The sequence below is a fragment of the Urocitellus parryii genome, chromosome 6, assembly GCF_045843805.1.
Source record: "Urocitellus parryii isolate mUroPar1 chromosome 6, mUroPar1.hap1, whole genome shotgun sequence".
Taxonomy (NCBI): Eukaryota; Metazoa; Chordata; class Mammalia; order Rodentia; family Sciuridae; genus Urocitellus; species Urocitellus parryii.
In genome coordinates this window covers 44826253-44841486 of record NC_135536.1, presented here as the reverse complement: position 1 = coordinate 44841486, position 15234 = coordinate 44826253, and the positions used below count along the sequence as shown (strand labels likewise).

The following is a 15234-nucleotide window of genomic DNA, read 5'->3' as shown; positions in this document are numbered from 1 at the left end:
TGAGGCTGGCATAGTTTAAGAATAACTCTTCTTCTAAACCCTGGTGGGAGTTATGTTTGACTAGCTAAGTATTTGAATACATAAATGCATTCAGCCTTTGGTATTTAAAGTGAGCATCATTAACTCAACATTTCAACTTAAACTTTGCTTAAACGATAAAGTTTCACCCAAGTGAAATCAATGGGAGGTGTGTGTGAATATATGAGGTTTCAGCTTGGCCCACTGAGGAATTTTGATTAAAACAGACAACCAAATTAAGAAATCATAAAAATAGAGCAATTATTGGTTGAAGAAAAGATAACACTAAAAAAGTCCTCACAATTTTCCTACCTCAGGCTAAGTATGTACACACACATACACACACACAAATTTAAATATCCATCTTTTATATGCTTAATGGTTCATTTCACACTAACACATCTAAAAACATCAGGCTGGTTCCTGAAATACCACCTTGCCTATACTGGGAGTTCTATTAAATGATCCAATTTTCCTAGCTTCTTTAGCATATTGATTCTTTCCCCAAATATTCACTAAGTATTCACTGTTCACATTATTTGAGCAGGGAAGTTTGCCTCTGGTTTTCAAAAAAGAAACCAAAGAGAGTGGTAAAAAAAATTCTTGCAAAAATATAGTTTAAGTGTTTTCCTGAAGTAAAATGCTAATAATAGATCAGAATTTCCCATCATTCTCTACTTCATGGGGGATGTAAGCAAGAAGAGAGATATATAACAGTGGCACCTAGCCCAATCATAATATCATTAAAGAATAAAATTTAGCTTTCCAGACATGGAATCTGATATGCGCAGTTGCATGCAGAATCCCTTTCCACTCTAAACATATTAAAGTGTGGACACTAATTTACTATTTTGAATGAAAATTCATGAGCAACTTCCTCATGAGAAAAGCAGCCTGCCTTTGCCATTAATAAATAAAAAGGAATATGGAGTTCTTTCCAGCAGTAATTTTCTCAATTTTCATATATACCCATGTACATGTGAAAATGTCGAAGAAAAATAAAATCATGCCTACAAACTTGCTAATAACTGGCCCTACTTTCTCATGGACCATCTGTCCACAAACACCTATAATTGAAATAAAATGCATAAAGTACCAAAATAACCCATAAAATTCTAACCAACAGGATTATTCATAAAATTAAAAATAGATTTCTGGGTATATTTTGAGGATTCTGTTAGGCTGTCAGGAAATCAAACCCTTTTCCAAATTTTCAGATAATACACTGGACTAAGTTCTAATCCAAAGAACTAAGAAACATTCTGAAAAACGTTAGAATCAATACTTGAGCAAAGAATTGAGGGACCTGAATTTCAGAAGACAAGAGTTAATTTTAAAAAGTGAGAGATAAGCTGTCTTACATCATCTTTTATCTGTGTGTTAAAGGGACACAAGATCCAGACCTTCTCCTGGCACACTGGTGTGGGTTAGGCAACTCATCCTTTTGTAAAATAGGTCTTTCTGGGCTAAAGAAACAAATAAAATCTCATCAGTAGAAATGGGTCCAGTAGTACATTTAAACCCATTGGATTCATCTATCTGGGTCCAACTGATTTTCAAAGATTTCATAGGTGATAGAGAATGTTTACTCTTTGAGTTACAGAATAAACAAATAAACTGAAACTAACTGTTTGCCCAATCTCTAATAAAAGTCTGGTAGCAGAAGTCATATGAAGCATTCTTAACACAATGTTGTCTCCTCCACTGGGGCTGACCCCACCTAGAGAGTCCAATGCTGAGACTGAAAGGCTTAGTTACTTACAGAACTGCTTTTACTGAATTATGCTTAGGCATCACTTCTGAAGCCCTACATCAAAAAACTGATTTGGGGATTTGGTTTCTCTTATAGAGATATAGTATCACAGATACCCATCCTCTCCTTAAAGAATAAGAGAAATTCCTCCAGGTCTCAGTGGGATAAAATTTGTGTTTTACCTAATGTATATTATTTTTAATTTTAATACTCTTAAGAATTTGATGATGAATGAGATTTTATTATTTTCTTCTGGGTGTTAAAAGCTTAGCACCAAATCATGGCCCTTCTTGAGGCCATGCATAGAATATATTTTACTTTGGGGCTGGGTATGTAGCTCAGTGGTGAAGTGCTTGCCCAGCATGTACAACACCCTGGGTTTGATCCCCAGCACCACACACACACACAAATTTACTTTTGCCTAAATTACTTCAGTCAAACATTTATTCTGTTTTATTGTCAATATTTTTGTAAGTTGACTCAAATCCTTTGTGGAAGGAGATGGGGGAACAAATAGGGAAATAAATGTTAAAGAATGGAGTTAAAATCTGCACACTAAATCTTGGCAGATTAAGTTTATCCTAGATGTCTTCTTATTGTCATTCTCTACCTCTTCAAAGGGTCCCATCAACTCTCAGAAATTTGTACAGAAACCCATCATTGTTATATACATTTATATAGTTTATATATATATACACACACATATATTATATTTATACATTATTATTATTTGACATCACTATTAACTTTGAGGTCTCACTTCCCCAGAAAGCAGTCTTCTGCCTCTCTGGCTTGCCCTTTGTTGGCTCCTGGTATTAGATCACTAAAGTGGAAGACTATCTAGATCTACAGTTATTTTAATAAATTTTTCCCATTAAAACAGTATAAAATCGGGGCTGGAGTTATAGCTCAGTGATAGAGTGCTTGCTGGCATATATGAGGTACTGGGTTCGATATTCAACAAAACATAAAAATAAATAAATAAATAAGATAAATATGTTGTGTCCATCTACAACTAAAAACAAAATTTAAAATAGACCATAATATCATAACCCCAAATTATTTCTACTGGTCACATTTTGTTTGTTCCTTTGAGCCTGGAAAGACCTATTTTAATAATCACACAGTAATCAAAATATCAGTTATTTGGGAAGTAGCCCTGTACTTTTTGCTCCACTTTTGTTTTATTTCCTTCCTTCCTTCGTTTCTTTTCTGAGTCAGGGGTCTCAATATGTTGTCCAGTCTGGTCTTGAATTCTGGGGCTCAAGTGATTTTTGAGCTTGCCTCAGTCTCCTAGGTCTACAGGCACATACCACCAAGTCTGCCTACCTGTTGCTCCTTTTGACTATATGCTGGTTGCATTGTGATCTTGCTATTTAACAATAGCAGAGGTATAGGAAAAAGGGCCTGAACTGAACACTGATCAACTAGATGTTCATTAGAATAAGATAGGGCAAGAGTTGGGAGAAGGAAGTAGAAATACAGGATGGAAATGTTTACTTAAGTTGTCTGGTGACTTAGGTATCTTAACATTGGCACATGTAGGAGATAGAACGTCATTTATATGGCTGGTGTGTACCCCAAAGAAAACATTTTGTATAACAATGTTCCAAAAATACCCATGGAGCAGATATTCAGAATGGTCAGTGTATGCATGTTAGAGAGAGAGTGAGCAAGAGAAAAAGAGACTATGAGAATGAATGTTCATTCAGTTACCCAGAGATGCTTGTGGCCTGTTGCTCAAATGAAAATCAGAAAGATCACAGGGCATCAGTGAAATCCAAGGTGATTACATCCCTTCTCAGGTGGTAAAAGTTACTTGATGTATCTTATTGCTCAATTAATTTAGAGAAACAAAGTTGGTTTTTAATCAAGCAATATTTAAATTCTGATTTATTTACTTTCACTTGTCAATATCATTTCTCTTTGGGGATGTTTTATATACATTTGGGTATGTGTGTGCTTTCACACCAATCCAGAGGTACATCTTTTCCTAAAGAAAAATATACTCATCTAGTCTGCCAAACTTTTAGCCTTTTATCTATTTAAAGTTCCTTTCATTCAGACTATTACACTAGGAAATAAGCAATATATACTGTTTGGATATGAAAATTTATGCTAAAACCTTGCATGTTAAGGAGTGACTTACTCCCATATTTTTAGATATAAGATATAAACCTCATCTATATCTTCCCAAATTCCTATAGACATTGCCTGTCTTTCTCCACTGCCAGAGAAAGCCTTGCATGTGGCTGATGAGACTGAGGTATCTTATAGAATTTCGCCCCCTTGGGGATCCCTTCTGATCTCAGGATGCAGAGTCAGGCATTATCTCCATGCCTCTATGTCAACAACATCAAATTATTATTGCGATTCTTGACACACACGCTCTACACATTTACTCTCATGACTGAAATCCTTACCCTCCCTCTCCCTCTTCTAATGGCTAAAATCTAGACATCTTTTAAGTTAGCTCCGTTGTTCCCTCCTCCCTTGTCTCCATGACCCACTTGAGGCAGGCTGGATTAAATGTCCTCCCCATCTCAGTACCCCTATAACACTCTATATATTGAATTTTGTACATAATTATACAAGGTTGTGTTGTGTGTGGGGGGGGGAGGGAGGGAGGGAGGGAGAGAGAGAGAGAGAGAGAGAGAGAGAGAGAGAGAGAGAGAAGTGGGGGTAGGGAGGGAGGGAGAGACACTACACTGAGGATATGAGGACTGTGGAGATTAAGTCTTATGTATCTTTTTAATTCCTAGCATCTCTATTAATCCCCAAACTAAAAATCTCAATTTCCTAAGCACTGTTTCTCAAATTTCAGCATCAGAATCACCTAGTGTTGGTCTCTACTTCCAAATTTTGCAATTCAGTAGGTCTGGAGTGGAACCCAGAAATAGGATTTCTAATGAATTCCTAGGAGATGCTGATGCTTCTGGTATAGAGATCATGCTTTGAAAACTACCAGAGCGGGTTCTCAACCAGTGGTGAACATTACACATAATCACTATCATCCACTCCCACCTACTAAATTAGAATTTTCAGTAGGGTGGAAAGGCACACTTTTTCCACCTCCCTTCCTCCCTTTATCTTTCTCCCTCTTTCTCTCTGTACTCTTTCCAGCCTTTCTCTTTCTTTCTCTCTCTCTCTCTCTCTCTCTCTCTCTCTCTCTCTCTCTCTCTCTCTCTCTCTCTCTCCTTCTCTCCCCTCTCCTTCCTTTCTTCCTGGCTTAAAACCTTCACAGATGATCATCATTATGAATCATAAGCTCAAAATTTAACTCCAGGATCTGGACTTTATCTTCTTCCAAAGCCTTATTTTTCACACCTCCTCCAACTTTCTACCCTGCTTTCTAATCCTATGACACAGCAGGCAATTGAATGATTCCAGACCTTTGCTTCCTCTTTCTTGGCCCCATAGCAGTTTCAGTTATTAATTCATGCATACATTCATGAACCCATGCACATTCTGAGCACCTAGCATGTGTCAGGCACAGATTCAGGGAATAATGTAGCAGGGAATACAATGGATGCAGCTGTGCCTCACAGAGTCCATCTCATTTGTTCTAAGCCCCAGGAGCACCCCTGCGTCCCCTTCTTTCTCACTGCACAGGTAAATACTGACTTAATATTACACTCTCTTGTAGACTGTAAATGCCATGAAGGCAGGAACTTTCTCTGTCTTTGTGGGTGATAAATAAGCCTGTTTCAGATTAAGTTGAAAAGCTCTTCCTCTAACATAGTTCTTCTAGATCATTTCCAGAGCCTTCTCTCCCTGCTGTCTGGTCTGACCTGCTCCCCCTCAACACAGTCTGAGAGCTCTGCCTCAAAGAGCCTGGGCCCTAACTCACACAGACTCAACACTTAAAATCTTTATTCTATTTTGTTTACAGGTTTTTCTCCTCCTACCAAACTGAGCTTCTCAAAGTTTGGATCGATTTCTTTTTGCCTTATTAATCTTTGCACTTTCATATAGAACCTAGCATATAAAGGGGACTTACGAATGTTTGCCAAACTCATGTATTCATTCATGTTGTTTCTTCTGGGGGTTTATTTTGTTTGCTTTTTTCCTTTCCTTTTTATTGGTGCATTATAATTGCACATAATAGTGAGATTCATGGTTACATATTCATATATGCACATAATATAAAAATAGAGTTTGGCCAATTTCATTCTCCAGTAAATTTGTTTGTTTGTTTGAGACAGGGTCTCACTATGTTGCACCAAATAGCCTTGAACTCCTGGGCTCAAGTCATCCTCCTGCTTTTGCCTCCTAAGTAGCTGGAACTGGATATGTATGCCATTTTGTCTTGACTTATACTGCTTTGCATTGTTTTGTACAAAATTCCTTGTAGTTTTCATAAAATCTTCTTAAGATGTTTTCATCTCTCTATAGTTAGAAGATACCCTAACTCAAATTTCATAGGTTGGAATATACACAACACAGAATTTAAAGTAAAATGTTTGTCAAGGATATAATTGAAATCCTCAGAGAGAGGGCAAAGTGCAACTTTTTGGAATAGCTTTTGCATTCTTGACACAAAGTTGAAGTGAGGACTTAGCTCCACCTTAAGCCTTCTATCCTAGATAAGTGAGGCACCCAGACTTTTTACTTTTTAGGCCTCTAACTTATTAAACTAATAAGATACTACACATGATCTTAGCCAAAAGGCCGAGATGCAATAGGCCTCTAACTTTGACATGGAACAAAAGACATGGTTTTTTAATATAAACTAAGTCTTGACAACGAGTAAGAGGCTACTGAAACGAATTAAATAACACCTTTGAAATTCATTACAAAATGAAATCAGACAACTTCTTGATAGGACCAGGTGTCTGAAAAAGAGATGGTTATGCTCTACAAAATACAAAGAATATAACTGTTCTTAATAAATTATGTTCAAAGCATTATGTTATGTGCAAGTAGGCCCTCAATGAATATTTACTGGATGAAAGACACAAAACAATTAAATCGAAAAGTACTGGCTTCTGTTACTATTGAGAATCACCAGAGTCACACATTGCAGGTCCTCCAGGAGCCATGGTTCCACTCCCTGATGCTGGAGCCAGTGCTAAGTGTCTCCACAGGTAAACATAGCCTACTATTAGAAGTCATTCAGCTCTACATGTGTTCAGGGAGATCGTCCTGCCACACATATACATGACTGCTAATCATACAATTCATAACTGAATATAAGCTGATATGTCACCTTAATACACATCTTTTCATCAAGCTGGAGAAGTTATAAATTCATTTCTACATGATATTATGATTATAACATTTTTGCAGAAATTTAAGATCACTATTTTATGTAGCAACTGAGTCTTCCTTGAAGTAGTATTAGATATTTTTCAATTACACTATAGTACATGTAATTTAGCATGCATGTAGGCATATATGAATTTTACTACCAAATTCATTTTCTCTGCAGTATATTGGATATCTGTATATGTAATGGATATCCTGGAAAGCCACATTATTCCCACAAATACTTACTGGAAACAATGCTCATTCTATGTAACAGAAGGAAGGGTTAATGAAATTTATGTATCATTAGAGCAGATAATTTTACAAAGCTATATTATTAAGGCTTCAGAATGAATGATTTGACTGTGGGAGCAGAGTCTTAGGGGCAGGATACCCCAGATAACCTCACCCACATGCATTTCTCAAACAATGCTTTTCTTTATGTAAACAGAAAATAGAAAGGAGTATATGGTTTTTGTCCTTATTATTAAGTATCTGGCTTTTCTTCAGTGCACTCTGCACAATGCACAGTCTTCAGCACCCCAAGGAGCATAAACAAAGGATATCAGGCAAGTTCACCTACTCCCACTTCACAGAACAATGCTTGTTGTTAACTAAGCAATTCCCAGGGCAGATTTATGATTCGTGGAGCCCAGAATAAGTACTCAGGTTGGGTACTTGGAATCTGGGGTCAGAAGCATGTGGTGCTGCTCAGTCCCCAGGGCTTTTAAAAAACATGAAAATGTGACCTAAAGTTTATGCCTGCATGTACACCAGAGACTATTTAGGCATTTAGAGAAATTAAAGCACATAAAGATCTCAAAACAGTTTATTGTTCATGTTCCAAGATTTAACTTTTTCTTTCTTACTGCTGCTATGGTTTTTCTCTGGTGAATAAGTGTCTACTGAATAAATAAGAAGAATCAATTACATATATTACATGTCTTATAAAAAATAGACTGATAAAACAACAAATTACATAGGTAATTAAATATGAAAATTTAAAAAATTTGTCTGAATTTCATAAACAAATTTATGATTATGATTTAATGGGATCAAATTCTGTTTTTATAAGACAAAATTTGTAATCTGTATACTTAATTTAACCCAAATTTCATATGAGTACTGTAGTTCCAATCAGAAGTGAAGTGCATAAAAAGGCTTCTTTTCTCCCAGCCTCTTTAGGAAACATTCTGGTTAGAGTTACATTCTGTTATAGTTTGGATGTGATATGTCCCCCAAAACCTCATGTGTGAGACAATGCATGAACATTCAGAGGTGAAATGATTGGATTATCACAACCTTAACCCAATCAGTGAATTAATCTTCTGATGGGGATTAATTGAAGGTGGGTAGGGTGAGGCTGGAGGAAGTGGACATTGGGGCATGCCTTTGGTATATATTTTGTATCTGGCAAGTGGAGAGTAAGTGTCTCTCTCTCTCTCTCTCTCTCTCTCTCTCTCTCTCTCTCTCTCATCATAATGTGAGCTGCTTCCCTTCACCATACTCACTCATCTGCCATGATGTTCTGCCTCACTGAAACTGAAACTGTGAGCCCCCAAATAAACTTTTCCTCCTTAAAATTGTTCTTATCCGGTCTTGTGATCACAGCATTAAAAAAAACTGACTAAAACATATCCCACAGTTTTATGTCATGATACAAATATTTAAAGTAGCTATTTTTTTTGTACCAGGGTACCAAAAAACCACTGAGTCAAATCTCTAGCCAGTGGTTTGTTTTTGTTTCTGTTTTGAGACATGGTCTCCCTAAGTTGCTTGGGGCTTCACTAAGTTACTAAGTTGCTGAGGCTGGGTTTGAACTTAAGATCCTCCTGCCTCAGCCTCCCAAGCTGCTGGGACTAAAGTGGCTTAAGAGAATCTTTTCTACCCCTTGTTGTCTGGCTCAGGTATAAAAGAGAAATTGGCTACTATTTCCATTTTTATGAATATGATTTTATAAAGCCATTAAAACTTTAAAGTAATTAAATTTCATCACTACTCTTTCACTCTTTAATAATCACCTACTAAATATTAAAGTTGAGCCAGAAAAGATAATATAAGAATATACATATACACAGTATATAACAATGTTTTTATAACTTTAAAGAAACTTAGAAATGTTTGAATACATGACTTAATTGTTGAATTGCATGGGTAGTTAGTACTATATAACACAGCCATATGTCTCAGGCTGAATAAAATTCTTGATGGGTCAATGAAGGTGTTGTGTCCCTTCACATACCATAGACAATTCAAGTGCTAGTCTACAATTCCAGTTAATTTTCTGTGAGGCTAAATGGCTATTCCATAGTCATTAAATAATTATTAACTATGTTATTGAGGAAAATTATGTCCTACCAAGTTCCCAATAAAATTCTGGTGTTTAAAGATTCCATAAATAGACTTTAACATAAACCATGAAGCTTCAAAAGGGGGAAAATACAACAAGAAAAAAAAAAAACTATAAAGAAGAGAGATCAATATTATTCACACAATGTTTTTTCAAAATACTCATAAAATTGCTTTTTACAAAATAATGACAAAGTTAAGAAGTTCCGGGTTAAATGACAGAGTCTGATAAAATCCACAGCCTTCAATTCTGACATGAAGGGAAAAGAACATAAATGCCTGGTCTACTGAGCTTTCCCTTGTCTGTTAGCTAGGGAAGAAATGCCTGCCTAACACCTACTAGTGCAAGGTCAACGGAAAAAGTAGATTAGTGAGAATAAAACAACAAAAAGAACAGTCCCCTACCCATTGCTTCCTACTGAATGAACTTTTGACATATCAGCAAACTCTTCTTTTCTCTTGCTGCTGCTGGTATACTGTTCGCTGTACAGCTTGAGGGACATCTGCTCAACAGCATCTCTTTGTGCTTCCAGGTAGCATAGCTGAACCTCAGCCTGGAGAGAGAAACAAAGAGGAATGGATGCTTTAATCCAGAAGGAATGCATTTCAAGTGAGGTGTAACAACTCAAAAAATGGGAATTGTTCACATCATTATATGCTCCTTTTGGGGTTGGATTTAATGGGATCAACTGGGCATATTACAGGATTATATATTAGAACTGAATCTTGTAAGTTCTTCCTTAAAATATGACCCAAATAAATGAACTCTTGGAAGACTCAGTAAATATCACAAAATATGCCTGAGATCATAATACTGTATGATAAAACTTTACATAAAATATCTGTAAAATTTTTTAATAATGATCTTGTTCACATTTTCATATATAATATTTATTTTTTTTTTTAAATTTCGCCCTCCAACCCAGACACTTGGAGGTTACACACACACACACACACATAAACACACACACACACACACACAATATATATATATATATTTTAATTTTCTTCCATAGAAATAAAAAGAGAAAGAGAATAATTTTTAAAAGTCCAGTATTAATTATAGTACCTCTTCAATGGTGAAAATAGGCTTCCTTTATTACTTTTTTTCCCTTTTGATTCTCTGTATTGTCTTAATAATTTTAACTCAAAGGAATAGTAATTTTGGTTACATGCAGGTTTGGATTATTAAATCTTTCATAGTTACTTGGGCTTCCTGTAAAGAAGAGGTAGTAAGTTCACTACGCTGTTTTCTATCAAACCAATGCATTCAAAAGAATGCTGAATAATATTTGGCATGGAAATGTATTAAATAGATGCTTTATTTATTGCAGCTGTTATAATCCCTGTGGCTTTAGGGTTCCCTAGAATGCCAGATGAGATGGAGAATGAAGCCTCCTCAGGGGCAAACTTGTCCATGGTAAAGAGGAAGGGACACCATGGACCAAAGCACTCTTATTTTTTTTTTAGTGTGATTTACTAAATCCAAGCACATCCACTAACATTTCTAATAAACCTTAAGACTTCTATTTTTATTAATAGTCTCCTAAGAAAAACAGTTGTGGGTCAGCTGAATAGTCACCAGAATTCTACAAAATGTAAGAAAAGTCAAGGAAGACATGACCTCTTCTTAGTCTCCAGAGCCAACCAAAACCTTTTATCTGGTCTATAGTTTTACAGAATAGACTAAGGAGAAAAAATGTTATACAATGGTGGCTGCTTAAAAGGCTGAATAAGAATTCTGTGAAGAAAAATGGTTATCTTGTAAGAAGTAAGGTCTCAAACTGTTCTAGAATTTCTGTTTTTTTCCCCAAACAGCTAATTATGAGTGCTCTCCATTGCTGAGGAAGAACTTAAAGAAACAATGTTAAATATTATAGTTACACAGTTAAAGTTTCATACAGTAGTTCAAAACTAATTTGTATATTGGTTCATGTGAACTTTTCTTGCTTAGACCAATTGGCTTGAATAAGAATAGAGACATCTGGATTAAGAATTATGTCTTAACACTATAAACAAAGTATAATGTTACATGGAGTATATCCAGTTGGGAATAGGAGGTGTGGCTGGTGAAAAGGAAAAAGGAAATGCTAAATCCAGTGTTATTTTGCAACTTTATTAATGACGTGGAAGAGGAGTATGCAGAATGTTAATGGCATATATAGAAGAGTGCCAGCTAAAAGGTTTGCAAATACCACGGGACCTGGAAGAATTACACCTACTGATCTAGGAATATATTTTTAAAGATAAAACAACATAAAGAGTCAATGATTAGAAAAACAATACAGTTTTTTTTAAAAAGCATACAAGTTTTTTATGTGACAAATAATAGAGACAACAAACAATTTAAAAACAATACTCTTCCCATGTGTTGTCCCCTCCCTTCCACTGCAAAGCTGTAGACACAATAAGATCATCCTATACTAAGTATTCCACGGGAAACTCTATTACAATAATGCATCTGTGCCATTAGAGGCATGTTTGGTATGTAGATGTTTCTGTTATTTTTTAATTATCCTAAGTAACATGCTAGACCATGGCTTGATCTCACGTATGTGTGCCACAGGTCACTAAAAGGATCAAAAATAGGGAAGCAATGCAGACTCATTGTCACTATGGATAATAATCAGTGGTCATCCCTTTGTGATCCTTGGTCATTTTTGTGTACAAAGTAAAACACCTTTCACATGACAGGCATATATGAAAAGGAATTTAGAGAACAAAGCTGAGAACAACTCCAAAGATAGTTACTTAACAAAAACGACTGAAATGTCATAATCTAAGACTTTCATTGCAGAATATTTCACAGGCATTTGATACAGAAACTTCAGTGCACTAACAAGGAGATGAATTACATGGCCCAGGTCTTTCCTATCTATCTCTATTTCTATTCCTGCTCTCAGTGATTCATTCTTAAATGTGCTGATAAAAATAGAACCACAGTAGTTCCGTTTGCTAAGGTTGAATGGCTTTTCTAGCCTAAATCTCTCTGCAGACTGTTTTAAATTTTTCTCATACCGTATCTTAGTCTAAAGATGTATTTTAAAAGAAATATTTCAAAAAATACAGTTCTCAAAATACAACAACAATTTCCCTATTAAAAGAATTTTATTATCATCTATGATAATAGTGGATACTTTAAAAAGTGACTATATTTTTACATATGTGAAACAATCTGATTAATATTAATGACATATAACCAATAATACTTGGCAACTTAATAATTAAAGAAATAAAAAATAGAACAAGACTCTGTGCAGCTACCTCATTTCTAGGCTGCTGAGAGGCCTATGGTGCCTTGAACTGGAGTAAGAACAGGATGGGTAGATGAGCTAGATTTGTATCCTTTATTTTGAAGCACTGAGTGGGACAATCAGAGAAAGATGTTCAGAAAGTATGTTTAAATATTAGAACCAAAATACAAACCTAGAGGCAGCAGATGAAATTAGATAAAGTGAGAATTTCATGGAGAGAGAGAGTATGATGAGAAGAGAAAAGGGATCAGATCTCACATCACCCTATTCTAGGCCTCCATTACCCATTGCCTGACCCAATACAATAGATTCTCAATTGTTCTACATCTCTCCTTCTCCACCACCCCCAATTTCATTTTAGGTGTTGTTCATTGATTGATCTTTTTGTATCACAACTGATGTTACTGGTTGTGTCAGAGCTTGATTCTGGAACTCTTTCCTTTATATCCTCTTTTATTCCTTTTATTGCTATCGATACAGTAATGCCTTCTAATTTTGACCTCTGAACTCCACATTAAAATGTCCAACCAATTATGTGCCATCACTACTTGGATTACTTTAGAATTTACTGTTCAAAAAAGAACTCTTCATTCTCATCTTTACTACCCACCCCAGATCTTTTTATACTTTCCATTTAATTAAATGGTATCATCTATTGCTCAGATCAGAAACGTAACTTGACTCTTCCTCTTGCCTCTTCCTCTTCATTACCACAAGTTACTCCATGAGTTGTTGATTCATCTTCTAAAATGTCTCTCCAGTCTGTCTTTCCAATCTGCACTGCTGCCAGCCTAGTACAAGCCTTTATTATCTCTCACCTGCAGTATAATTATCTTCTAACACGTATCTCCTCTCTTGATCACTCCTACCCCTCTGCTCTCCTCCCAATTAATTTCCTAAAAGTTAGTGTGGTTAGTAAAGGCTTGATAGAAGTGGTATTTGTGCCAGAACTGAGATAATGGATATGACTTTGTCAGAAGAAGAATCAGTTAGTTTCTTTACCCCCATGCCTGGGGATTGAACCCAGGAGCACTCTACCATTGAGCTACATTCCCAGCCCTTTTTATTTTTTATTTTGAGACAGGGACTCACTAAATTGCCAAAGCTGCTCGTGAACTTATGATCCTCCTGTCTTAGTCTCCCAAGTTCCTGGGTTATAAGTGCAGACAGGTACCTTTATAGGCAGACTAACTCCTTTTTATAAGGGCCTAAAGTCAAAAAGGGATATAGCCTGCTTAGAGAATAGAGAACAGAGCTTTGGGGCATTTAAATGAAGAAAATAAAATAGAAAACGATAGACTGTGGAGAAAGTCAGGTTAGGGAATTTAGATACTGAGGAAATGCCACCAAAGTTGTCAATGTTTCTGTGATAGCCTTAGTCTTCCCTCATCTCTCTTCTTCTGTCTTGACAAAATAGTCATCCAATGAATTAGAACAAATATGCTTACATAGCTCCTGTCACTTGTACTTTGAGAACAGCACAGTGAGAAGGGAATTATCTGTTCCCATGAGGCTGGAAATCCAGCCTTCCAAACATAGGGAATACCTGAAAGATTCCCATGACTAATACCTCCAGTAAACCTTTAACATATATACTGAATTATGTCCCTTTACCTCCAAATTCATACATTGAAGCCCTAAGCCCCAATGTGTCTATATTTCAATATAGGATCTTGAGGTAATTAAAGCTAAATGAGGTCTCTTGGGTAGGACCCTAATCCAATTGTACTGGTGTCCTCATAAGAAGAGGAGACACATATGAGGCCATGTGATACTTTGAGAAGATGGTCATCTACAAGCCAAGGAAAGAGGCCTTACCAGAAATAACACTTACAGACACCTTAATCTTGGACTTTCAACCTTCAGAACTGTGAGATACAAATTTCTTTTATTTAACCATCCTATCTGTTGTATTTTGTGGTGGCAAACCAATAAAGTTAGACACGTGGCTTTTCATCTAAGGTTTAATACAATTGCTTTGCTACTTATCATTAGTAGCATGTTTTCCCCCTTTATTTTGTATGCACCTAGTGCCTAAGTCACAAGAGGTACCCCTCTTTGAATTTAGACTACAAATTAATAATTTAATCAGGATACAAGACACAGAGTTCTAAAATATTTTGTTTAAATTTGGCGTGGTATGTGGTGACTTAAATTCAATGATCTTCTTTGGGGCCTGAATAATGACTCAACTATAAACTTCCCTCTGATCTTGTGTGTCTGACTAATAAACAAAATAGCCCATAGTACATGGAGTCATTTGGGGGGTAGAAAAATTTTAGTCAATTTAATAATCTTCAAGGATTATACATAAAATCACTATTATAAACATATTTAGTCATATGCCTTAAACTTGTTCTTAAAAAGTACTAATTTAGTTAAGAAACATCACTGATTTCCTTACACTCTATGTTCTACCATCCTTTTGTGTTATTATATATCCTGGAAATATTAAAATTAATTTCACTCTTTCTTAATTCATATCATTGCAGAGCTTCCTGCTCTCTCTCATACTAAACTTTATAGGTTACCATCAAATTCACCCAGCTACCTGCATCAGGTAGCTGGGTGAATTTGATGGTAACAAATTTGATGGTGAATTTGATGGTAAGC

General features: G+C 35.9%; 1 protein-coding gene and 1 non-coding gene across 3 annotated transcripts in view; both read right to left on the bottom strand.

Annotated features, from left to right (window-relative positions):
• Akap6 (A-kinase anchoring protein 6) overlaps positions 1-15234 on the bottom strand; it is a 321551-nt gene that overhangs the window by 136736 nt on the left and 169581 nt on the right. For both annotated transcript variants that reach the window (XM_026413799.2, XM_026413806.2), the window contains exon 7: positions 9773-9921. In XM_026413799.2, the coding sequence (XP_026269584.2) occupies positions 9773-9921 (149 nt within the window). The remainder of the gene's footprint in view (positions 1-9772; positions 9922-15234) is intronic.
• LOC113200963 (U2 spliceosomal RNA) lies at positions 6259-6454 on the bottom strand. The gene has a single exon (XR_003303102.2). It is a non-coding gene; the product is annotated as a U2 spliceosomal RNA (small nuclear RNA).